The sequence below is a fragment of the Pezoporus wallicus genome, unplaced genomic scaffold (genome assembly GCF_028554395.1).
Source record: "Pezoporus wallicus isolate ANWC-B61680 ecotype Strahan unplaced genomic scaffold, APGP_CSIRO_Pwel_v1 contig_4264, whole genome shotgun sequence".
In the NCBI taxonomy this organism is placed as follows: Eukaryota; Metazoa; Chordata; class Aves; order Psittaciformes; family Psittacidae; genus Pezoporus; species Pezoporus wallicus.
In genome coordinates, this window is record NW_026637102.1 from 1,111,738 (window position 1) to 1,134,996 (window position 23,259).

At 50.2% G+C, this 23,259-nt stretch overlaps 2 protein-coding genes across 2 annotated transcripts in view; both read right to left on the reverse strand.

The window, feature by feature from the left end:
* Positions 1-1,583: 1,583 nt before the first annotated feature.
* Positions 1,584-11,501, reverse strand: SLC29A3 (solute carrier family 29 member 3). Its single transcript, XM_057403319.1, has 6 exons — positions 11,398-11,501; positions 10,342-10,581; positions 6,098-6,180; positions 4,821-5,047; positions 3,513-3,675; positions 1,584-2,814 (listed from the first exon to the last, which is right to left on the reverse strand). Exons 2-6 carry the CDS (start codon positions 10,567-10,569, stop codon positions 2,145-2,147), a joined length of 1,371 nt encoding a protein of 456 aa, XP_057259302.1. The 5' UTR covers positions 10,570-10,581; positions 11,398-11,501; the 3' UTR covers positions 1,584-2,144.
* A 4,272-nt stretch (positions 11,502-15,773) lies between these two features.
* Positions 15,774-23,259, reverse strand: part of UNC5B (unc-5 netrin receptor B) — a 54,922-nt gene continuing 47,436 nt past the window's right edge. Inside the window, exons 8-17 of the mRNA XM_057403320.1 lie at positions 23,006-23,038; positions 21,671-21,865; positions 20,833-21,225; positions 20,309-20,396; positions 20,051-20,219; positions 19,706-19,939; positions 18,640-18,789; positions 18,203-18,367; positions 17,943-18,127; positions 15,774-17,460 (exon numbers count right to left, since the gene is read on the reverse strand). Coding sequence (XP_057259303.1) covers positions 17,295-17,460; positions 17,943-18,127; positions 18,203-18,367; positions 18,640-18,789; positions 19,706-19,939; positions 20,051-20,219; positions 20,309-20,396; positions 20,833-21,225; positions 21,671-21,865; positions 23,006-23,038 — 1,778 coding nt within the window. The 3' untranslated portion in view covers positions 15,774-17,294. The remainder of the gene's footprint in view (positions 17,461-17,942; positions 18,128-18,202; positions 18,368-18,639; positions 18,790-19,705; positions 19,940-20,050; positions 20,220-20,308; positions 20,397-20,832; positions 21,226-21,670; positions 21,866-23,005; positions 23,039-23,259) is intronic.

Consider the following 23,259-nt stretch of genomic DNA (forward strand, 5'->3'; position numbering starts at 1 on the left):
CCAGAAGGAAAAATGGAAGCTAAAACTTCATGTATCAGCGCTGTCTTGAAGAGAAATCACTCCAGACACCAGCAGCTGACAGTATCAAGAATTAACTTTATTGGCAGTAGTATTGCATAATTAAGTTCTGTCTCAAGAGGTATTTGGTCTGTAACATAAAGGAAAGGATCAGCAGAGGTGCAAAGCAGTCAGCAAACAAGCAGAATCTCATCACACCTGGGACCGGGGGTAAAATGTTTAAGTTGAGGAGAGCAGACCACATGGCAGGCTCTCAAGTGGGAAGCACTGAAGGCCACAGAGAGATGTTTCTGTTGCCAGCAAGAGGCTGGCTTGGGCTTTTCAGGCACAGCAAAGTACTGCATTACTCCAAGTAATGCTCCATCACCCACAGAGGTGATGGGGGTGCTTACCCCCATGAGCAGCACCTAGCTGGCGGGCCAGCATCACCACCGTCAGCCCTTCAAGATGATGTGGACCTTCACCTGGATCAACACTTCGCCAAAGCAGCCCCTGGCCAAGTGTCAGGGGCTGAAGGGCTACAAACCTGTTGGAGCAACAGGATTAGAAGCCCACACGTTCAAAGTCATTGCTGTAAAGCTGCTCCTTGGTACTGCACACCCTGTAAATTTTCTACTCGTGTCTGTATTTTATGTTTAAATAAAAATAAGCCATAAAGCAAAACTGTGTCTGTATGCCAACGAGCTACCAAACTAAACACTGGAAGGGATTTATATAAAAGCACACATCAAGCCTACACATCACCCCATGGCAACAATCACCACTGGTCCCTGCTGTTTGCCCAGCAGAGCCAGGGCAGGCGCAGGTGGAAAGGCACCAGCCCTGCATCCTTCCTCTCACTAACTACCACATCCAGCACAGCATAGAGACAGCCTGGCAACTCAGACCAGCAGCTTCACTGCTATTCTGTCAAGCAGAAGATGCTGAGAGCATCCCATTAACAGAACATCTGCTAATAACCCAGTCTTAAAGGAAGTATTTTCCATAGATAGCGTCCCTGAGGCATCATCCGCAATGCCAAGTTATGCCATTACATCCTTGCTTCCCACTTCACCTCTCCTAGACCACAAATCTACATCATTTGAGAAAATAAATACAATAATTGTCCAGGTGTATTTGCATGGAAGTTACTTTAAAAGCCAGACCTCTTTGTATGGGCCATATTTTTGGGTGTCACAGTATCTCAGCCCTCTGAAAACATCTGAAGACCATATACCTCATAGGTAAATTGATCGGCTTTCTGCTGTGAACATCACATCAACACCTCATACTTCTCCCTGGCTTTTATAGACCTTTCTCAACACAGACTAAAGGCACCTTAAAAACCCTGGGTTAGGGCCACTTACCATTGCACTTTCCTTGGGGTTCAGCTGCAGACAGGTAAGTTGGTGTCCACAACCATCACACCACAGTCACAGCTGAAGAAATGATCTTGGGTTGGCCACAACACACAGCCCTGGCACTACTAGCACTCTGCTGGGAGTAGATGATCCCTCAATTCAATCTTAAAAAATTAAAGCAAGCACAAGTCCAAATGGAAAGGTTTCCCTTTTTGTGGCATGAATGTGTGAAATAAATACACCCGAAATTGTGCCCTGCTTCCTGGTGTGGCTGCTATCTGCCCTCAGAGCTTCCTTGAAGGTGCTCCAGGGCTCAAATTCCCTTAAGTTCAGCACCCGAGTTTGATGAAGGGGGATCCCCCTGAGATCACCAAAACACTGCAGGGGTAAACTCAAAACGATAAGGCAGCAAGTCCCAAAGTGCCATCAAAAGCCTTGGTTTCAGTTTAAAACCAGCGTGGTGGCACCAGCTAGCCACCCTTACCCACTGGCACTGGGGCGAGGGCCAGGTTTCCCTGTGCCCCCTGTGCTTTCCTGAGCTCCTTGGGGAGGACAAGGCTTTTTTGGTCCATTTGCTCCAGTCAAGATGGAGAATGACAAATGTTTGACAGTACCTCCCAGGCACAGAGGACACCCCTTCCCAGAAGGAGGACTTTCCTCTTGGATGCAAACCCCTTCTTCCCCTCAGCAAGACAGGCAGCATGATGGGCCTGGCTTCTGGGGGAAAAAGTCCTAAATACCCGACAACGTTACCACAAACCGAGGGCTTTCCCCCCAGCTGCTCCTCTAAATGAGGTGGACAATGAGAACAGAGAAGGCAGACCCCACAGCCAGCCCCACCATGAGGTAAAATGTCATCACCACCCCTGCCGCCTCAGCCAGCTCTTTTGGCACGATCTTGGGGCCGTAGATGATGACCAGTGTCCCCAGGTAGCCATTGCTCAGCCCCAGCAGCACTGTGAAGACCACTGGGTAAACATCTTGGTTGAAGACTACCATCTGTATCTGAGCCCGGGGCTGGTAGTTGCTGAGGATAAAGAGAGGGAGGAAGATGGTCCTGAGGAGGACAAGGGTAGGCAGCAGCTTGCTCTTGGGACCAGGCATCTGTATCCAGGCAGTGATCTGTCTCCCACACCAGTCAGCAAAGTTGTACAGGAGGAAACTGGTGAGTGGAGCAAAGTACTTAGTGCTCCATGGGCTTCCCGAGGACTTGCTGACAGACTCGATGTTGGATGAGAGAGAAGGGAAGATGATGATGGAGATGAAGAAGATGTAGAAGAGGCAGAAGCCAAGGAGAGCGGTCTTCTGCAGGATGGGGCAGAGCGGTGGGATGCCTGTGCTTTTTGCAAGGAAGGAGGTACTTGTGGTGCCTTCTGGCTCTGCCTCGTCTTCCATAGAGCTGTCAGGTGGCACAGTGGCCAGAGAAGGGCTCTCCTCCTGGCTGCTCATGTAATACCTGGAGAAAGAGAAGGAAGGAGATTATTAGCCAAGTGCATGTGGGAGGAATACAAACTGAGATTTGGAGAGAGCAGGAGAGAAGCTGGCTACGCAGGGATGTCTGCTGGACCCAGTCAAGGTAGCTGCAGTGACCCCTATCACACATCCAGCTCTCACCTTGCAAGGGGAGGTGACACTCAGGGATCCACCATCCCCTCTTCCCCACTGTTGTATCCCTTTCCACCCCCAGTAGTTCACAAAGAGGACCCACTGTAGCAGGCATTTGAGGGGGGCAGGTGGTTTCAGGCGATGCACACATAAACAAGACCAATGGGTCAGGCACATCATGATGTTGCATGATGTTGTAGATACAGATGCCCTACATGGACCCACCTAGATGGCTGCTTCCAGTCTATGACGCTCTGCTGACTTCATGCATTTCAGAAGCCTCTATCCCCCAGTGAGGCTTGCCAGAAACTCAGCACATGCTGGGCCAGATGCCCAGTTTCAGTCTGTGGTTTTGGTTAAACAGGGAAGTGTGGCTGATGCAGCACAGCGCTGGAGCTGAAGCATGCAGTATGCAGGATGGGATAGTGGGAGGGTGACGGGGCATAGACTGGCACAGCAGGTATCCCATGGGTGCCCCCAGCAGCCCTGCTCTGCATCGACTCTCAGCCCATGGGATGTGGGATGCCCACGGCAGGCAGGTGCACATACCTGGAGTACTCCAACCTGGGAAGGAGGAGGTACATCATGATGCAGAAGACGATGAAGATGTCAGCGGTGAGGAAGTAGGCCAGGGCACTGTCAGTAACATTGTCTGCTGCAGCCAGGTCTATCACAGAGGCAATGGCGCTGATGGTGCCACCCATGGCCTGACCTGTGTGAGAGATCAGAGAACTGGAACTCAGTGCCTATAACTGAGCCAGCCCGAGATGAGCACAGCTGGGAGCCATGGAGGTGGCAGTGAGCAACCCACAGCACCTCCAGTAAGGAGGAGTTAAATGCAGAGGGGAAAATGAGAGACAGCAGCAACCTCTTATTAATACCTCCTGGTATGCACAAACCCCTCAGGAAAAGCAGCTCAACCCCTGCCCCACATGCTGGTCCCAACCTAGCTCAGGATGCAGCTGCACATACCACCCTGTCTCCATTTCCATACCTTGCTGCAACACAGTTATTTGTGGCACTACATCGCAGCCAAGGTCCCATCCTGCACCCCCTTTCAACGCAAACATGGCAGTACACAGGGGTCAGGATGTGATCCAACCTGCTGGGCTTGCATGTGCTGAGTCCTGCAGAGAAAGTCTAAACCCTGCCCACAGCCTAAACCTTGCCTTCCACCAGCACACATATAAACACCTCTTAAACACTCCCCCAGTCAGGAGTTCAAGCCACCAGCAACAGGTATGCCATCTTGGGGATGCAGTGACTTCTCCCACTGGCCTACATTCATTAAAACACTCCTGTCTTGGCCCCAGGAAAACTCCTTCGTTTTGATGTTTCCCCCCTTCCCATCTTAGTTTGTCAGCCGTTCTGCAGCACATTTATAATGTTATCGAACCTCCAGGGAGCTCATCACTCACAGCTCCCAATATGCCTCTCATCACTGATGGAAGCACATGGAAATGCTGAACAGAAAGGAGGAGACAACACAAAGTCGATGATTCCTCCAACTCCTTCCTCCCTTCTCCCTGCACAGAACAAATAATGAGGTCAAGCTGTCATGCTGGCTGTAGGGTGTTAACCCCCCAGGCAGGCATGGTGAAGGACCGCTGCTCTCCTCTCTCTGATGAGCCCTCAGCACTTTGGTTTATGGGTATTTACAGAAACAAAAGCACCAGCTCATGTGATTATGTTTCTTCCTCAGCAACTTCCCTTTATCCTTAAGGCAAAGTTATGTTTCTAAAATAAACCCCATGTGACAAAACACCAGATGCAGGAGAGAAAGAAAACCAACTACCCAGCCATAGGATTGTGAAAGAGCAGAATCCCACCAGGACAACGTGGCCGAGGGACACTAACCTGAGATCAGCGCTTGCAAGTTCCTCATGGGGAAGCAGCTGCTCAGACCAAAGATGCTGCTGGTGAAGACAGTCGAGGCACTGCTGACGATGGCCACACAGCCGATTGTGAGGGCAAAGAAGCGTGTGGTCCAAGCAGAGGTGTCGACCTTCACCAGCACCGTGATCACCAGGAAGACAGCCAGCATGACAAAGAGGGAGGACAGGATCCGGACACTGGCGGGCACCCTGGGGACAAGGGGATGGTGACACTCCTGTGTTTAGAACTATAATGTGAAGGTGTGATGAGAGGACACCAACCCTCTGCTGCGAGAAGGATCAAAGAAAAGTGAGGGGAGAAGAGGAATAAAAAGTAATTATTTTTCTCAGAAGCCTTTAGATGTCAACAATTTTGCTATCAGCAAGACTAAGTCTATAAGCCCAGCCAAGCTGTAAATAGCCATTTCTCCCAGAAATTAGCGCCTGTCTCCATCACCGGAGCAATGTACAGCAGCAGCGATAAAGCCTGCCTGGGAAACACAGTGGGCTGGGTGAAAGCAATCCCAGGCACGGCTACAAGATAATTACTTGTTTGAGCAAGAAAGTTGCTTATTACCTAGCCAGGAGAGTGTATGGGCTGGCCTGGGGGCAGGAGAGAGGAGAGAGGGAGAGGGAGAGAGGCGGGGAGCTGGACCAGTAGCTGAGATCTACAGATTGAGAACACACATTCCCCTTTGCCCACAGATGTGCAGCAATTTGATCTGGGATAAAGAAGGATACAAACAAATGGATATAGCTATGTTAGACAGAAGTTAAGCTTGCGATGTGGCAAAGATGATCCATTTCTTAAATCAGTGCAGTAAGTGGTAGGACCAGAGCAAGGTGTTACGCCTGGCCTGGGTGAGCTCAGCAGTCCTTAGCCAGTCCCCTGATGAAAACGATGGCAGTTTGAAGATGAAAGAACGTTTGCCAAGCAATTAACCAAGGAATTTATTATAAATTTATTTATAGTGGTGCAACTCAAAACAACTCCAAGCATGGGTGCTGCTGGTACAGTGCACAGTGCTTCACCCTGCTTCATCTCAGCTGGCTGCAATTCAGGCAAGGACAGATGAGGAGATTTTGGCCACAAAGAAGGCTGCCCTCACAATGCCCCGTGTACTCCAAAGCTTCCCTTCACAAGGGAAGGGGAAGCTGAGCTGGGAGCCACAGCTGAAGCCAGAGAAAGGCAGGAGCGACACAGGCAAAGCTGGGGAGAGCCACAGGTAATGGCTGACCTCGGAATAGAGCAGCACTTACTTGTTGATAACCAAGAAGTTTCCAATCAGGCACAGCACCGAGGGCACAGTTGAAGCAATGGAGATGTAACTCTCAAAAAAGTCCTGCCAGGTAAACAAAACAAAATCAACCAACCAACCAACTAACCAAAACCCAAAATCAAACAAACAAGGTGTGGGAGAACAACACATGAATTTCAGTTCCTAAATACAGCATGATACGGCATGCATGGGGGGTTATGATGCAGGTGTCCACCTTGTTGCATCTTAGCACATGCTGCAGAACTGCTCAGGCCAACAGCAGGAAGTGGCCCCCAGGGCTTTTTCATCCTGCAACAGCCATAGAGCCCTGGAATATTTCAGGAAATTAGGGACATAAATTCAGAAGCAATAACGGCGAAGGAAATACCTGTCTTACTGCCGCACTGCCCACATGGGACAGCACCGAAAATGAGGAGGTCTGAATTTCTCCTGCTGGCTGCAGCACCCTGGACAAACCTCATGAACATTTTTATCCTATTCTCTGTGAGGGCTGTTTGTTATAAATCAGGACACGAAACCATTCATGTTTTTAGCTAACTGCTTTGAAAGTCCGCAATGGCTAGCAAACCTGTGCATCTCTCTCCACACAGCATGACCAGGACACCATGCCCAAGAACATGCTTGAGTAAAAGCAGCTAAAGTGAGGACACAAGGACATTATTTTCACACCCAGTCTCCCTCTCTGTGTGCATAAAACTCATTGAAAAACTATATTGAGACTCAACACACACTTACTCCAGGGACTTGTGTATCATTCAAGCTAGCTGGCTGCAGCATCAGTCTATATTCACCAGCTCACCTCACACAGAGGTCAGGCCGGGCACACAGAAAGCAATAACCACAGCAGAGAGAGAGAGATTTCTTTGCCAAAATTGCAGCCAAATGCTTACATTTTCAATCCATTTTACGTATGATGCTGTTAAAGCCTGTCTGCTCCACGGTCTCCCTTGAGGTGCTAAATCTGCTCATTTTTTTTCTGCAGGAATCTCAACCAGCAGGTAAGACAATGCTCACAAAGAGGGTGACCTACATATTCACCCCCACTGCAATGGGCTTTCTTTTTTCTCCAGTTACCTAGCTACAGAGAAGGGGCCACATCGCATCTGAGCATAAGAAAGCACTTGGCACGTTTTCTCTGCTTGTAACTCTCTTTTTTCAGCTTTGCATTGTAGTAATTTAATCAGTTTACAATCACGTTAATTTAGTCTTCCCTATTAGGAGCTTTACTGTAAGCAATGAGAAATCTAATAATCCCTTCTAGAGGGTCCATATAGACAGAGACATAAATGCCTGCACTTAACAGCATCAGTTTGGCAAAGCAGGAGGCTCAAAGGTCTACCGCCATACAGTGAATTACAGGAAAAAAGACAAAGCAAAATGCAAAGTTGGCTGCTAAAACTATTACTTATTTACCAACCTACTCAAAACAAACCACCAAACCAGCCTGGGGATATTAAGTATACTTCCTAGCTAATTTTCTTTTGAGGATGAAAAACGACTTTATAACATTTTCACAAAGCAGAAGGGTACATGAAGTAATCTGGCAGAGATGCTGCATTTCAAGCACCCCCGGGGAGATCTTCATTCATTCCCAGCAAACGTGCTCACATCAGTGGTGAGAAGAGAACTGGTGAAGTATTTAAGAAACTGAGGAGCTTGCATCGCACTGGGAAATTTTATGCTGCCTTAGCTACAGTCAAACCCTGCTGGAAAAGAAAAGCCAAGTAGAAGGGTTTCAACTACATTACTTTTGTGAAGAAGGAAAGTCCTCACACCACATTTTTAATGCAGCAGCAGAATGGCAGTGTCAAATTTAATCCATGACCAGAGCAATGGAAAGTATCAGGCCCCATACCTATCTCACCTCTTTGCTCTTGCTCATTAGGTGTTAATCCAGCTCAAATGGTAACTCTTCTCCCTACATGGTTATTCCCATCCGTCACAGACGTGCTTTCAGAGCAAACCGTTGGCTATGCAAGATATACCTAGTTCTCTCTTTCTCCTGAGCCCTCCCTGACGGAGCAGCTCATCTCCTCCAGGCATCCCTTGCTCACAAGGGCCAAGCTCCTTATGGCAACATGGTTTTAGACCATGTTAGACAAACACTGAAAAGATTGTCACAGCTTTCCTAGCTAATAACAAATGATAATCCAGAAAGCCAACCTGACATCTTCCTCCTTGCCCAAAGCTGCCTTCCTGCCACCTCTGCTTCTCATGGCTAAAGGTGTCATACATACCTCAGGCATGGAGCTGAGGCACATAATGGAAGTGTTTGACCCTATATTAACTATAGCACCTTCAAATACATGCCACGACGCACGCCGTGCACTTGGTACTTTAAAGGAAAAAACTAACAAGAACAAAGCACTGCAGTGGCAAATTAGTCATCAGTGGTGGCCAGCACTGTCCACTGTTGCCAAGGTGCTTTTGCAAAGTAGTTTTTATTCTGCTGTAGCCTGGACTTGGCAGCTTGGCTCTCGCCAGGCTGGGAAAGCAATCCAGACCCATGGTGGCGGCTGAAGGCACCAGAGTGTTACCTGGAGCACAGGGCATGAAATTAGCAGCAGCGAGCAGGCTGGAGCCAAAAGCAGGCTGCCAGTCACAGGCACATCTTTCCAGAGTTGAGCTCGGTTTGCAGGTAAGCCCTCCTGCCGCAGCACCATGGCTCGCCATCCCAGGGGCCAACTGATTTGTTTTTGATCGACTCGACTGCCATGGAAAAGCCAGGTTTCTTGTCTCCAGAGAAGTAAAAAACATGGCACCTTGGCCATGCAGAAAGAGGAGAAACATCTGTTCAGTGAAGCAGTATCCTTCGAACACTTTTTGAAGTGATGATCTGACCAGGAATATAGCTGTGCAAGAGATTTTAGGAAGAATACACCTAGTGATACTTACTCTACTTGAAACCAGTTTTTCGAGAACTGCCTCACATAAGCACGATGTAGAAGCAACAAGGAGTGGGTGGGATGCAGGGACTGTGGAAGGACATCATGCCACGTGGTGGCAGAGCACCCTTCACCCCCTTTTTGAGCACCCTTGCTAGCACAGGGACAGCCTATTTATGGTCTTTGGGCACCACAGGCACTTGTTCTCCATCAGTTTCATCCACCCCGTATCTCAATTTATACCAGCACACTGGTACTTCAGCATCCTGGTACAACTACCGCTGGTGACACTTTGCTTCCTCCCCATCAAAAACGCAGCTGGCTCAACAACTATTAAAATAAAAGCAGCCATGGACACCATATTAAGAAATTATAGAGAAAATCTGGGTGTCACACCTGGCTCTGTGTTTATATAAAAATAAAATGTGCCCAAACCACTTGAACAAGCTTGGCAACAGGAAGAGGACATGATGCAGCCTCATCGTGCCAATACTTTTTCCAGCCCCAAAGAAATACCATTGCTTTGTCAGGGGGGCACAGGGAAATAATCCTGCCATGGCAGGAGGAGCAAGAGAAGGCAGCTTTTTGGGGGAGAAATAAGAGAGGCCATCAAGCCTGCCACCCCAAGGCCAGCTCATCAGTCACCCCGTGACAAGCTCCTCATCCCATATGTCAAAAGCCAGATGTTTATCACTGCAGGAGATACTCTGGTCACATGTGCCAGATCTTGGAAGGAAAAGCTGTAAAGCATCCAGGGGCACTTGAGACTATCACAAGCCATGTGGTCCAGGGCTCATGTTCCTGCAAAGCCCTGCTGCTGTTTCCAATAAATTACATGCTGCACCAGCCAGAGCAAGGGAGAAACCACCTAAAGCATGCTTGATGCCTTGCCACTGGGCCAGAAGCTAAAAGCAATTCATCTCCCAGCCTGCAGGGAGTTGCAGCTGAGTCCACTGAGAAAGCACAGAGTCCCGTGGGGCTTGGGCACTCACCAAGCGTGAAGGACAGATTAAAACAAAAAAAACAGAAGAGATTTTTACCTTGCACCATAGAAATCATCCTATGAAAGGCAGCCTTGCTTAAGGGGCAGGTTAACCCAGAGTTTTTAAATGCACCTTAAACGTAGCACTTCAAATACAGGGAAAAGACAGAACAAAGTGCTACACTTTTTGGTTTTAAGCATCTATCTTGTTCTCCCCAAATACACCTCTACCCCTGGGTGGCAGCAGGCAAAACCCCAGAGGACATTCACTCACCTTCTGGGAAAGTGGAAGGGGAAAAAAGAGCAAGTTGGGAAGCGGACGAGTTTTTTTTAAGGCCTTGAAAGCAGCATACTCACCTGCAGATCTGACGCCTGCTGCCCCACAGGGCCTGCCCGATCCGAGCAGTTTTGCAGCTTGTACATCCAGTAGTGCTTTGCTGTGATGAAAAAATTCCAGGGCAGCAGTGACCCGACGCCCAGGAGGAAAAAAATAACATAGGCCCCATGTAAGCGGTCGCTTGGCTTTTGCTGGCTGTATCCACCCAACAAGGGCTCCTCTGTCAGGGGCTCCTCATCGGGGTGCATGGTGCTGGCACGCTGCACAAAACAACCACCAACAGAGACATTACCCATGACGGTTGCAAACCGTTGCCTGCAAGTTGCTGTGTGCGGTTCCCTCCTCCTTTGGCCTGTGATCACCCAGCAAATGCTGGATGGGCGTGCTGAACCAGCTTAGCACAAGGACGTTTGGACCCCTGGGAGATATGGGAGAAGTGAACTAATACATGGCAGAGACAGGCACTGCCACCACAGCACCCATGTTGCCATCCTTAATTAATAATTAACCAACCCCTTCGGCTTTGCAGAAGCAGGAAACCTCAGCTCGTGCAAGGCTCCAAAAAAACTAGCTCGTAAACTACCAACGCCGTGGGGGTGTGCAGGGAAACGCGCAAACTACAATAACACCATGAGGCTTTCGAAAATGACCTGTGAACTAATGCATCACCATCAGGCTCCGCAGACCGGCTTGTAAACTAATACAACATCATCAAGGCTTTGTAAAATGACTCATAAACTACCGTACCACCACCGGGCTTTGCAAAATGACTTGTGAACTGACGCAACGCCAGCAGGCTTTACAAGGCGTGCGTAAACTACCATAAACTCCCGCAGCAACGCCGGGCTGTACAAAATGACTCGTAAACGACTACAGCACCGCCAGGCTTTGCAGAGCGGCGCCGCGGCAAGGCTGAGCCAAGTGCAGGGGAAGAGAATAATGCCGGAAATGAGGGATTTTGCAAAGCGCGGTCGATTTCAGGAGGAGGAAGCCCCGCATCCCTCCGCGCGCCCAGCCACCTACCTACCATCCCATCCCTCCCTGCACACCCGGGACCCCCCCGCCGCAGCACTTACAGGGGCACCGCACGGCCCCGCCGGCTCCTTGCCCGCCGAGCCAAGCGGAGACGGGTCAAGCCGGGCCGGACTGCCCCGCTCCGCCCCGCCGGGGGTGGGGTAACCCCGGCACGGCCCCGCGGGCGGTGCTGCGCGGCGCGGTGAGGCGAGGACGGGAGGTGGGCGCGGTGCAGCCCGGCGGTACCCGGGCGCAATTGCACCTAACTCTCCCCTTAAGTTTTTTTTTGTCCACTCTCACTTTTTCCGCATGTTTTAAAACAATCTGTTACTCTATTTCACTTCTTGCAGGTGCACGGCAAGCAGCACTGCCCCCCCCCCCCCCCCCCCCCCCCCCCCCCCCGGTTTAAATTAGAAAAGCTCTGTCAAAATCAGTGTTAATCACTGCCTAGCTTATGGCGTAGCAATAGGAACATTCGTCAGGGCTTGTTTTTTTGGTGGAAGTCACCAAAGCACGAGTGCATCATCCCCTCCTGAGGATGTGAGGGTGGGGAATGGGGAATTCTTCTGTAGAACGGGGTGCTGCTTACCAGAGCCAGGAGACTTTACTCGCTTCACTTCCTGCAACGGCCCATTAGGATGAATTTCACTGTAGAGCCCTCAACTTCCTCCGAATGACACTTGAACACTCACCTTCAGGGCATGATGGAACTGTGAAGGAAAACTTCATTAGCTTTTTTCCTCTCCCCCACCCTTCATTCCTGTATTCCTTCACCAAAGATGGGTTTGGCTCCTTGGGAGGTGGGCAGCTACATAGGAAAATTATAAACTGGTGGGACCCCAGCTTTTCTGCAACCCCATTACAACCAGATGTGCTTCCACAATTTGTTTGCACTTGTGTTGGCAATTAGTGGAGTTTTATATCTTAGGTTTCATGTTGCTGTTTACCTTTAGCCCGTCTGCTGTATCTAAATGCTTTTTCCTCCATTGCACACATATCCAGCTTCTCTTCACCAAAGCTAAATAGTCCCTGTTTTTTGCAGAAGACCCCAAGATGGTCTAGTCTGTGTTTTTTTTTCCATGTACAACTGCCTATGGGACGAATGCAGAACAACCCAGATACCTCAACTCCCAGCAGCAGCAGTGTACACAAAGCTGGCCACCGCCTGGGAGCCAGGGCCAGCCACCACCCATCTCCAGCCTCGCTGAGCCTTCAAGGAGAACATACCGGACAGCCCTGAACACGCAGATGTCAAAATAGCCCCAGACATATGCATGCTCTATTTATTTAGTTGTTTTGTGAGCAAAACAAGCAGAAGCACATGACCAACCCACTGGCGATGTGCTGAAATGGAAAGGCATGAGGGGAGCACATGGCTTTCCCTCCAGAGGTTTCTGCTTGGGATTTTCATCTGCATTGACATGCTAGTCTGGGAAAGCACCTGAGGAGATGGCACAGCCTATCCGAGTCAGTAACCCATCAGCTCAGAGAGATTCACCTGATATTTCTGACCTGCTGCTGTCTATCATGTCAAAAAACCCACTGCTGGAGAACACTCAGATCATATCAACACAAGCGACCGTGACAGCTGAGTAGGGGAAACAAAGACGGTTCACATTTAACTGAAGCCATGAGAAACCCCCTGAGTCAGTACTACTTGAGAGACCCTCTGCAACACAGACCTCCACATGCACTTGGTGCAGATTTTAGGGACACTCCTGTGCTCAAAGTGGGGTTTGGACTGTTTCCCCTCCACCCCAACCCCTCCCACAGGTTCTGTGCTGGCCTGGAGTCATGGCAAGCTGTGAAGGAGCAGGGAAGGTTTCATGATTATCCTAAAGGACTACCAGGTATCCCATAGCACTGCTTGCCCTCCCCGTGCTGGAGGTGTAATGGAGCAGGGGGCATGTGAATAATGGTTAAGAGATTGGAATTTGTAAAGTGGGACTTATAGAGGAGGTCCTCCCACTCCTCGGTACAGCTTGACACTTCTACAGAGCAGCTTGTGGTGTAGGTGAACTGTAAAATCCAGTGGGGCTGGCCTAAAGGAAATTTCCTGAACATGCAATAGAAAACTCAAGAGACCCTTGTGTGGGCTGCTCCAGTGCTCCCAGGCATCCAGCAGAATGAATCTGTCAGCACTTAGTGATGGCATGGCAGTCACTTACAAACCTGTCGTGGGGACTGAATTCAGTATGTCAACTGCAGAGAAGACTAGGGCCAGCTTAATTTTATGCTGAATTTGAAAGCTGTGTATTTCAATAGGAGATGAAATCAGGCACCAGTTGGTCAAAGCTACCCGCAGATTGGGCCTTTGGAAAGATGGGTGCAAAAGGTGCCCAGTGAAAGCAACTTGTAAGATGGAGGTTAAATGAACTAAGATGTAAACAGAAGAAAAGGTTATTACTTCTGAGAAAGTGTCTGCCTCAGCATTGTATTTAGAGCTGGAAAGCCCAGCTGGGAGGGTTTTGCATCTTTGCATGGCTCTGGTACAATTGCTGCTGTGACGGGGCAGCAATTTCCTCCCCATTTCTTTCACTGGTTGCAGAATACCCACACCTACCTGGAATAGGAAAAAAACATTGTCATCTCCTGGTGGGCCCAGGCAGAGTGGATAGGGGCAGCAAGACTTCACCTCTCCCTGCAAACCCTTCTGGCTTTGCTTCCTCTGGCAGAGTCAGTGTGATGGAACTAAGGCAGGGAAGCAGCATGGCAGAGGTGGTCCCAAAGGAGGGGATGGGGCAAGGCAAGGAGGCAGAGGAGCAAGGCACAGTTTGTAGGACAGGATGCCCAAGTTACAGACTGCAGCTCCATACTCCGTTTCCCCCTCTCAAACTAGGCACCCTGGTCCTAGTTCTTCCTGGAAGGGGCATTGCTTTCTGCAGGATATCCCACAAGGAAGAGAATGAACTGCTTGAGATGGTGCTTTAGCCCATAAGATATGGTTGTAGCACTAGTCCCTGCCTTGTGATCACCCATGCGAGTCCAAAACAAACCATGAATCAATTGCTACAGCTTACCTCCATTAGGGACTCTGACAGCAACATCCTCTGCTGTTGGCACTGGCACGCCTGCAGCATCCGACCCAAAAACAGGTTGAAGGGATGCTCATGGAGATCCCTATGCTGCAGCTGCTGCTCAAGCTGAATCCAAATTCCTGGAGATGCCAAACCCAGCAGGAACTCATGAGTGATGAACACGGAGAAGTGAACAGATTGGGTTTTGTGGGTTTTGGTTTTTTTTATTAGACTAGGAAATATAATTTATTGCATAAAAATTAATTTGTTACAATAGGAATGCTAAACTTTATTTACAGTTCTTTAGTTTACAGAATAAACAGATGCAGTTTTAGAGGATGCCACTAGGCCCATCCCCTGGACATATAAATATGGAAACAGATTGCGGAGCAAGAGACGGACACTGCCAGCATGACACGGATCATGGGATTGCCTTTGCCAAAATGCCTGGGCAGACAAACCCTCAGTCATGGAGGGAGGCATGGAGGGCACCTGGGAGCTGGCTCCCATGGGAGCTGGGCAGCAGGCACTCAGAGGACCAGGGTGAGGAGCAAACCCTGCCTCCCCCTGTTCTGCTTCTAGTGCAGGTTCCCTGGTATGAAAAATGGGGAGAACCTCCCCAAACACACATGTTGGTGAATCCAGGAGGCTGCTGCCTGCCAGAAGAAGGGGAAGACGAACACAGACAGATGGGGATGGAGGCAGAGGCACCCACGGATGGGACGGATGGATGGACGGACGGATGGATGCCAGCGCAGTGATCCATGAACCAGAGACAGTGGGAATGAAAGCGAGAGAGATTCAGACACAACCCGAAAGAAGAGCATCTCATCTCACAGAGAGCACCCCAGCACTGAGAAAGGAGCCCTATAAAATGCCAGCAGCTGGTTTGATCCATCAGTTCTTCTTTCCAAATTTGCTTACTCCGCCTCAGCTTAGACATGGGGTGTCAGAAATCAGATGGTCAAATGCAACCTAAAGGAAGGACAAAACCCTTCCCACGTGACACAGGAGCGCACCCAGCAGAAGCCTTTCCATCTAGCACAGAGGAAAGAGATCCCCTCTCTCCCACAACCTTGAAAACCCAGAAAGAAAGGAATCCCAGAGACCCCAAAGTACAATAGGGCACTACACATCTGATCACTGCTTCAAAAGCTGCTGAGAGGAATCATCCTTGTGCCTAAGCAATACTGAAAACTGCTCCCAAGCCACCCTTCAAAGGTGATGCTCTCAGTCACGGCATGGCTCCCCAAGTCCTGAGTTTGCTCCAGTCCTCAGGGTGCTGCAGGATGCTGCATGCACCCTGTAACACCATACCTCGGCTTTGCAGCCAGGACACGGCTCATCACAGCCCAAAGCAGGACCTGCTCTCAGACCCTGCTCTTAATACTTCCACTGATGGAGATTCCACAGCCTTGCCATGTGATCTAGTCTAATCCTTTTATTCATTTATTTATTTTTAAACGGACATTTCTAAGATATAGCACTCGCTGAGTAACTATTTCTATCTGCAAGCAATCTAAATTTTTACCTTCATTGAAACACCATATCTTTGCAAGACACCTTGTTCCTGCCTACCCCTTGATGACTTTCTATTCATCTCACAACTTCTCCATCATTATAAAAGGTCTATTACAAGGGAAAAAGGAGCTGCAATGAAGGATGGAAACCCTATCACTGCTTATGATGCTGTCCCTCGCATGAAAATGCTCAGCCTGGCTTGCAACTTGGAGATGCCAAGGTCTCCCTCCCTGAATCCCTGCTGAAATACTGCATCAAAAAACAGGCGTGAGCACATGGACCCAAAACTGACACAGTTTGCATGGGGCTGCATCCTGGCCTGCCAACCCTCTGCTCTCCCTGGACCCCTGGCACAACCTGCTCATCACCTCCTTCTGACCACCAAGCCCAGATTCGGGGTTCTCACTACAAAAACCCTGGTGGGTTTAAAACATTTGGCCTTTGGCCTGTGGGTTGGTGCAGGACTGAAATCTTTGGTTTGTACTGAAGTTATGTAAATGAAGGTGTAGTCATCCTAAAAAGCTCCCCCAAACGATGCCAGAGAAGAATTCATTAAAAACACCCATATCCAGATGCACTTTCCCCCTGAACCCTAAATGCAGGGCAGAACCCCTCACTCATCCTTGCAGGCAGAGACGACCCCTTGCTCCAGGCACTGCTGCTGGGGAAAGGGGAGTTTGCAAGGAAAAAGTCTTGGGGAGGGTCTCAGCTGGCCCTGAACCAGAGGGGCGTAGAGGCACTTTACCCTACGGACTCCCCAGGGGTCCCAGGACATGTAAACATGTGTTGCTCCATGATTTTCCCTAGAAAAGTGTGTTCATTTAAATCTCTTTGCCACCCCAACCATGGCAACGCTCTTGCTCTCACACACACACAAAAAAAGATTTATAAATCTGTCTTTTTTTTTTTTAAATTTTTTCTTTTTTTTTTAAAAAGGACTCATCCAAAGATCTGGATAATAAATTATTTGCGTTTCCTAAGAAACTTTTTTTTTCCTTTTTTTCTTTCTTGTTTGCCTGTTAAGCTGTCTGAAGCTTTTGCCAGAAGCAAGCCATTAGACTAGATTGTACTCATCCCTTCAATGCAGAAATGCTATTAAAGGAGGAGTAGGGTAACCCAAACAAAGAAGGAGAAGGAAGCCCCCATCCCAACTCGAGAAGCCCTAATTCCTCCCCATGCCATGAGGAGAAGGAGGAAGAGGAGGAAGAGGAATGCTGCGTAATACTTGAATTCCTTGTAAACGCTGAGGATGGGTCTCTAAGGCTGACAGTGATGCGGGGAGGGAGGGAGAAGCGACGGCCTCGGCCCTTCCTCACTCAGCTGCTGCCTGGGGATGGATGTGCCTCCCCCCGCTGTCAGGGAAGGGTCCCCCCCTCACCCCCTGTTTCATCCTTCCGGCCCACCAGCCGTGGGGAGCATCATCAGCAGTCTCCCTCTGTGGCCATGACCACCAGCATCTCACTCTTGCCCATCTCTTCTAAGGCACTGGCCAGGGTGTTGAGATCACCATCATCTTGGTGCTTGGCTTCCCATAAGTCCAGGAGCACCCCGGTGGGGCTGGCTTTGGTGGCAAAGTAGTTCAGATACCTGCAAAGGGGAAGCAGAGAGAAAGTCCAGGTTGGTGCAGTGCCCTTCAGGGATGAAAGGAAGGAACATGCTGGGGCAGCAAACCTGTTTGCAAGATGAATGCTGACGGAAATGGCATAACGCAAAAGCCAAAGCCCTTGAGAAACTGTCTTCAATTTTTACACAGAGCTGGCATTCATGCAAAAGCAATGTAACCTTTGTTTTTCTGAAATTACCCTCCCTTCCTTCGGTCCTTGGAGTTGAACCCAGACAGGAACAGCACAAGGATGGTCCCAGATAAATTACACAAGAAACCCATGACAGTGGCACAGATTGATGCACGGATATAGATGGATATAACTATGTACATTATATCTGTATTTATGGGCAGACCTATATAGCTGGACATAACCTAGCTGGATGCCTTCAGCAGGGAGGGAGGGCAGGGTGAAGCGCCTCTGCCTAGGGTACAGGAGGGGAAAGCAAAGCATGCAGAGACCCACCTGTCCATGGAGAGCTTCTGGGCGAGAAGTCTCCAGTCATTTCCTCTGGAGTTGGGAGCATCCAGGCTGTTGCAGATCTTCTGCCGGATGGAGAGGGGGATCTTGAAAGCATAGGGTCCCAGCTGGGTGGTGGTGATGTTGGTACCACTGTGGTGGGAACGGAGAGTGTCGAAGGAGCTGGCATGCTGCAAGGCAAAGAACAGGGTGAAGCGCCTCCTGAGCATGACCCTGTGCTGTCCCCCCACCTCCCCACCACTCACCTCTCCCAGCATGATGTGGAGCTGGAAGATCTGCCCTTCCCCTTCCACCTGCCGGACGCAGATCTTGCAGGTGAGCTCAGTGGAGGCCTGGCTGTACCTCTCCAGGGTGAAGGTGCAATGCAGGGCTCGCTGGCTGCCACTCCAGATGTGATAGAAAGGGATTTCCTGAGGACCACCAAAGCACAAGCTCAGTGAAGGCTCCAGGAGATCCCCTGGGAGATCCCACTCCCTCCAGCCACCCCACACAGATAAGATGGGACAGAGGGACCCTACAGACAGCATCCCACCAGAAAAGACCTGACAACCAGTCCCACTTCCTCCATCCCTGTGGGAGACAACTTTGGAGACAAGACCAGGGCATTCACAACCCCACAGAGCCTGGCTGAGGATGGTGTCCCCAGTCTGGGACCCCAGCTGGCCTTGCCTCTGCCCCTTACCTGGTACTTGGCCAGCAGCTTGCTCCTCCATAGTGCATGGGGGATGTCATGGATGGAGAGACGCAAGTTGTGGTAGCTGTCCTTGAAGGGCAGGGGCTTGGGCTCCTCCAGCAGGTACCCACCCAGTGTGCGCTCCAGCTCCAGCACCTCCTGGAGACAGTATGACAGGCAGAGTGAGACCATATGAAAAGTAGGGGCTGCTCCTCTTCTCCCTCCATACCCAAAGCTACGTATGTTCCTGACAAGAGGAGCCAGCAGCAGCAACAAGCCCAGACAGGAAAGCAGCCTTTGCCACCCTGACAGCTGCTCTCCAAGAACTTGCCAACTCATCTCACGTGCCAGCACCACCTACAACTTGAAGTTTATAATGTGAGAATCAGTATATGCCTCTGTACTCCTCAGACAATGCAAAGGTCCAACGCAAAGGTCAGGCACTCTTTTCAAGAGTGCCATCCTATTTGTTTTTAACACCATCCCACTATTATACCATCAGCTCTTAGGAGAAAAATTCAATCCAGGAGCCAAAGTGTTGCCTGCATCTCCACCTAGAGGCACTAAAGCAATCCTGACACCACAGAACAAGTCACAGGGAATTAAACAGCCACTGCACCAGCGTCCATATAACTTAAGGATCAAAATTCAAGCTTCCCATTTTGCACTCGATGTTACCTATGTCACAAATACCTCCCAACTAGGAGAGAGACATGTCTCCATGCAGGAATAACAGGATCTATAGAAAAATGATGCAAACCACAGCAGCATTTCAGGTGCGTGGGAAAGCTCACCCAGCAGCAGCAAAACCTCTCATGTAATCTCTGCAGCAAGGGAGCCCTGTATAGGAGCTAAGCAGCACCCTCATTATTTCCTTCGGAGAGGGTGAGGAAGGACAGGGAAAACAGTAAACATGCTTATTACTTCACTGTGGTCACTTTGCAGGCAGTTGCATCAGGTTGTCTGCTCCCTGGGGCCAGTCCATCCTGAGAGGCACCAGGCAGCATCTTGCCACCAGCACAAACAGCTTTGGGAAGCAGGGGCAGCCTGCACCAGCATCACAAGGTAAGCTTACCTTCAGAGCATCTGGCGTGTCCTCTAAGCAGTAGACCTTGAGGCTGTACTCCAGGGAGGTGCAAACAGTGGGGGCAAAGATCGCCAGCTGGAGCCTCTTGATGGCTGACCTGGAGTAGGACTCTCCAACGAAGACATAGGTGCCGAGCTGGTCTAGCAAAATGTGGCAAGACTTGGCTTCCAGCTGGCAGTAGCAGGGAGTATTGAGGGTCTCTTCATCCAAGGTCACAACTTCCTGCAGGGAAAAATGGGAAACCAAAGATGGGGATCAGCACAACATGCTGGGGGTTGTGTCCTGCAATGCTCATGGTCATTACTGACTACAGGGGCTGCCTTCCCACCTTACCTCCCAGTTTCCCTGGTTGGACTGCGTTTTCAGCTGGTAAATCCAATCTGAGGAGCCAACATCGGCACAGTGGGGAATGGTGAGGACAACAGGGTGACACAGGAGCAAGCCAGTAGGTCCGCAGGTCACTGCTGGGCTCAGTACTGTCTGAGTGCCTTCGGAGGGCAGGCTGGGGAGGGGAAAGGGGATACTGGTTGGAAAGAAAGCCTCACAGCAACCAACAAAAGGCAGAAACATGGGCGGCAAGTTGTGACTTACAGGGCACTCTCTGCCTTGTTGAGGACCAGGTACATCTCGTAGAACTTCCCCTGGGGGATGGCACCATGGGGCACCAGCAGGCTCACCCCTAGCATGAAACACACAGGCATCAGTCACAAAACAAAGGAATAAAAAACAGGGAGAAACCACCCCTCTATCCCAGCTGGCAAGCACAAGGACAGAAATGAGATAGGGCAGCCCAGAGCGCTCCAGGAGAAACACCTCTAGGTGTTCCTCAGCTGCACTGCTTACGCAGAGGAGCCAGACCACTGCAATAGGAAGCAAAAACACAGGTTGCGTCTTTTTGCAAGGAACTGGCCCTGGGTCAATGGCAAGGCCAACCAGCAAAGTCCCAAGAGACTTTGACCTCCAGCCTGAGAAGCCTGGCTTGGGAAGCCTGGCCTCCCCGGAGCCAGCTTTGGGATAGCAAGGGGCTGCTCATGGCAGGCGAGTCTGCTGGGACAAGAACAACTCCTTGATCATTCAGCAGCCAAACATGCCCTACTCCCCAGCCTGGGGCTTACCAGTGCCCGGAATGGTGAGCCTTCCCCCCAAGTAGCCAAATGTGCCACTGGTGCTGTTGCCATGCTCCCGAGGCAAGCTGAGGAGATGCTGGGAGCCCAGGGCTTTGCTCCGCATGTTCGCAAAGTGGCTGTCCCTGATGCTGTCCCCTGGGTAGGTGCCTGTGGTGGGCAGCCCTCCGAGCAGGTCTGTTCCGTCATGGAGCCCTGGCGAGGAGGCGGTGGTGGAGGAGTTGTACACCTTGATCTTAAGGTTGGGGAGGGGGTCAAGCAGGGGGGAGTTGGTCATGGGGATCTTGTCTGAGGAGTCCTGCAGGGCGTACATGGGGCCGCGGTACACCCCGGCGCTGGCCGTCAGGTCTGGCTGCATTGAGGGGTGCAGCAGCTGAGGGTTGTCTGTGGGAGGAGGAAACACAGATAGGATGAAGATGGCAGTGGAAACAAGAGGACATAAAAGCATTGTTTGACTGGAAGAGATGTCTCCATGCCCAGCAAGGGATAGAGTGCACACAGGAGGTACAATGGGTGAACTTCTGGCTGCATCTGTCTGCCTTTCACCACTTGGAAGGGAACTGCTGAGCATCATGACTGAGTGAGAAACACTGAGTATCCTACAGTAAATATTTACCATATTTGCTTTGTAGATGCTTTTCCCTGGCTCCCACCATCGACACCTGACCACCTCCATGGAGTCCTCAGCCTTGAAATACCAGCATATTCCCTTAGAAAATTCAGGCTGGCGTCCGCTGAGGACCTGCCCCCTACTGTGATTTGCAGCACAACTTTCTTTCTACCTGGGCTTGAGCTGGTGAGCAGGACCTGCATGGAATGTAGCTCTTACCATGCCGGGAGGTCTTGAAGTTGACAGGGTGGAAGCCGCCGGTCAGAGCAGCTGATGAGTCTGTGATGTCTGTGTCAAAATCCCGGCATCTCCTTCGGTACACCACCACCCCCACAGCCATGAGGATCACGATGAAGACAAAAATGGCCACCACCAGCCCGGCATACAGGGCCACATCGCCTGTGGCCTCCAGCACTGGAAGAGATTAAAAAAAATGGAGGTGAAAAAAGGAGCACCAGAAAAGCACATCAAGACACACCAGTGCTCCTCAACCCTACCACTAACTCAAGACACAGGCACAAAGGGGAAGATGTGTATTGGGCCTGCCTGGAAAAGCTGTGGCAGGAGGATGAAGGGTGTTTCCTAAGAGCAGTCCAGAAGTCAAGAGTGATGATGTCAAAGAATGAGATGGAGGTGAACCCCTCAAACCTTTGGAGGACACTTTGCCACAGCTCATGCAAACTTTACCGGAGCACCAAGAATCAGAGAACCATTAGGTTTGTGCAGCTCATATTTGTGAAGCTATCAACCCTCATATCCCACACAGAGAAAACCCTGAGGAGTAAATGCAATGCCTATCCAATGCATCTCATATTTATGTACTTGAGCTATGCATCCAACTGGAATGATTGAGTGTCACTGTATCTATATAGACACCTCTCAGCTTTCCCACCTTCCCTTCCCCTGCCACAAGGCGCTTGATGTTTAAATGCCTGGCATAGCTTGAATATATTTGCTCAGAAAGAAGAGGGATGAAGAAGAAAGGCAGAGCATTATAAAGCCTTCAGCACCAGGAGCTGAGCATGCACAACCCATCCTTCTCTCCTTCCTCCCTCCGTGTTTGCTCACATATCTTGGTTTTTATAGTTTTGTGCTGGAGTGAAGCCCTGTCCTAAGGCTGATGATCTCAGACATGTTAGGACTATGCCACTTCTGGGAGGTGTCACCTTGTCCCTGAGTTCATCCATCTGGATGCAAGAAACAGAAACCCTGATGCACACTGGGAGCTCTCCAACTCAAGGAAGGGAGTCCTCATAGTGGGGTGATGATGCCCAGAGTATCTCTGGTGGCATGACACTGTCTGCACGGTGGTGCACCCAAGAACTGCAGGCAGCAAAAGAGTGATGGGAGCAGGGATGCAAAATGGGTCATATTTATAGCTTCAAGCAGAGCATGTGATTTAATATACACAGGAGTTCTGGGGTGGCCTTTAGTTGCTCCCTCTTCCCACCCTGTGCTTCTGTAGCTGCTGAGGAACCCTACCATGGATGCAACAGAATAAAGCCAAAGCAATGCCGCACAAAGAAACAAAATGGCCATGAAATGAGCACTTACGGTGGCTTTTGGGTTCGCTTAGAACTCTCTTATCTGTTAGGAAAAAAAAGTTAGAAAACAAAAGGTGAAGGTGGTGATGGTGTGATGGGGATGAAATGAAACAGAAGGCTGGGAAGGTAGAAGCCACCCCAGGGAGCATGAGGAGCCTCAGCATAGTGGGGAAGAAGTGGAGAGCAGCATCATTCCTGGGGCATGGAGAAAGCCAAGTAGAAGTGCGGTGATGAGGATATGCCCATGCCCAGCCAGCCCCTGGG

Excerpts from the sequence above, each read along its gene's own strand:
- SLC29A3 (XM_057403319.1), bottom strand. The coding sequence starts at position 10,569 with ATGCACCCCGATGAGGAGCCCCTGACAGAGGAGCCCTTGTTGGGTGGA. Across the intron at positions 6,181-10,341 it reads AGCAGGCGTCAGATCTGCAG|GACTTTTTTGAGAGTTACAT; the intron begins GTGAGTATGCTG and ends TTTACCTGGCAG. Across the intron at positions 2,815-3,512 it reads CCCAGGTTGGAGTACTCCAG|GTATTACATGAGCAGCCAGG; the intron begins GTATGTGCACCT and ends CTCTTTCTCCAG.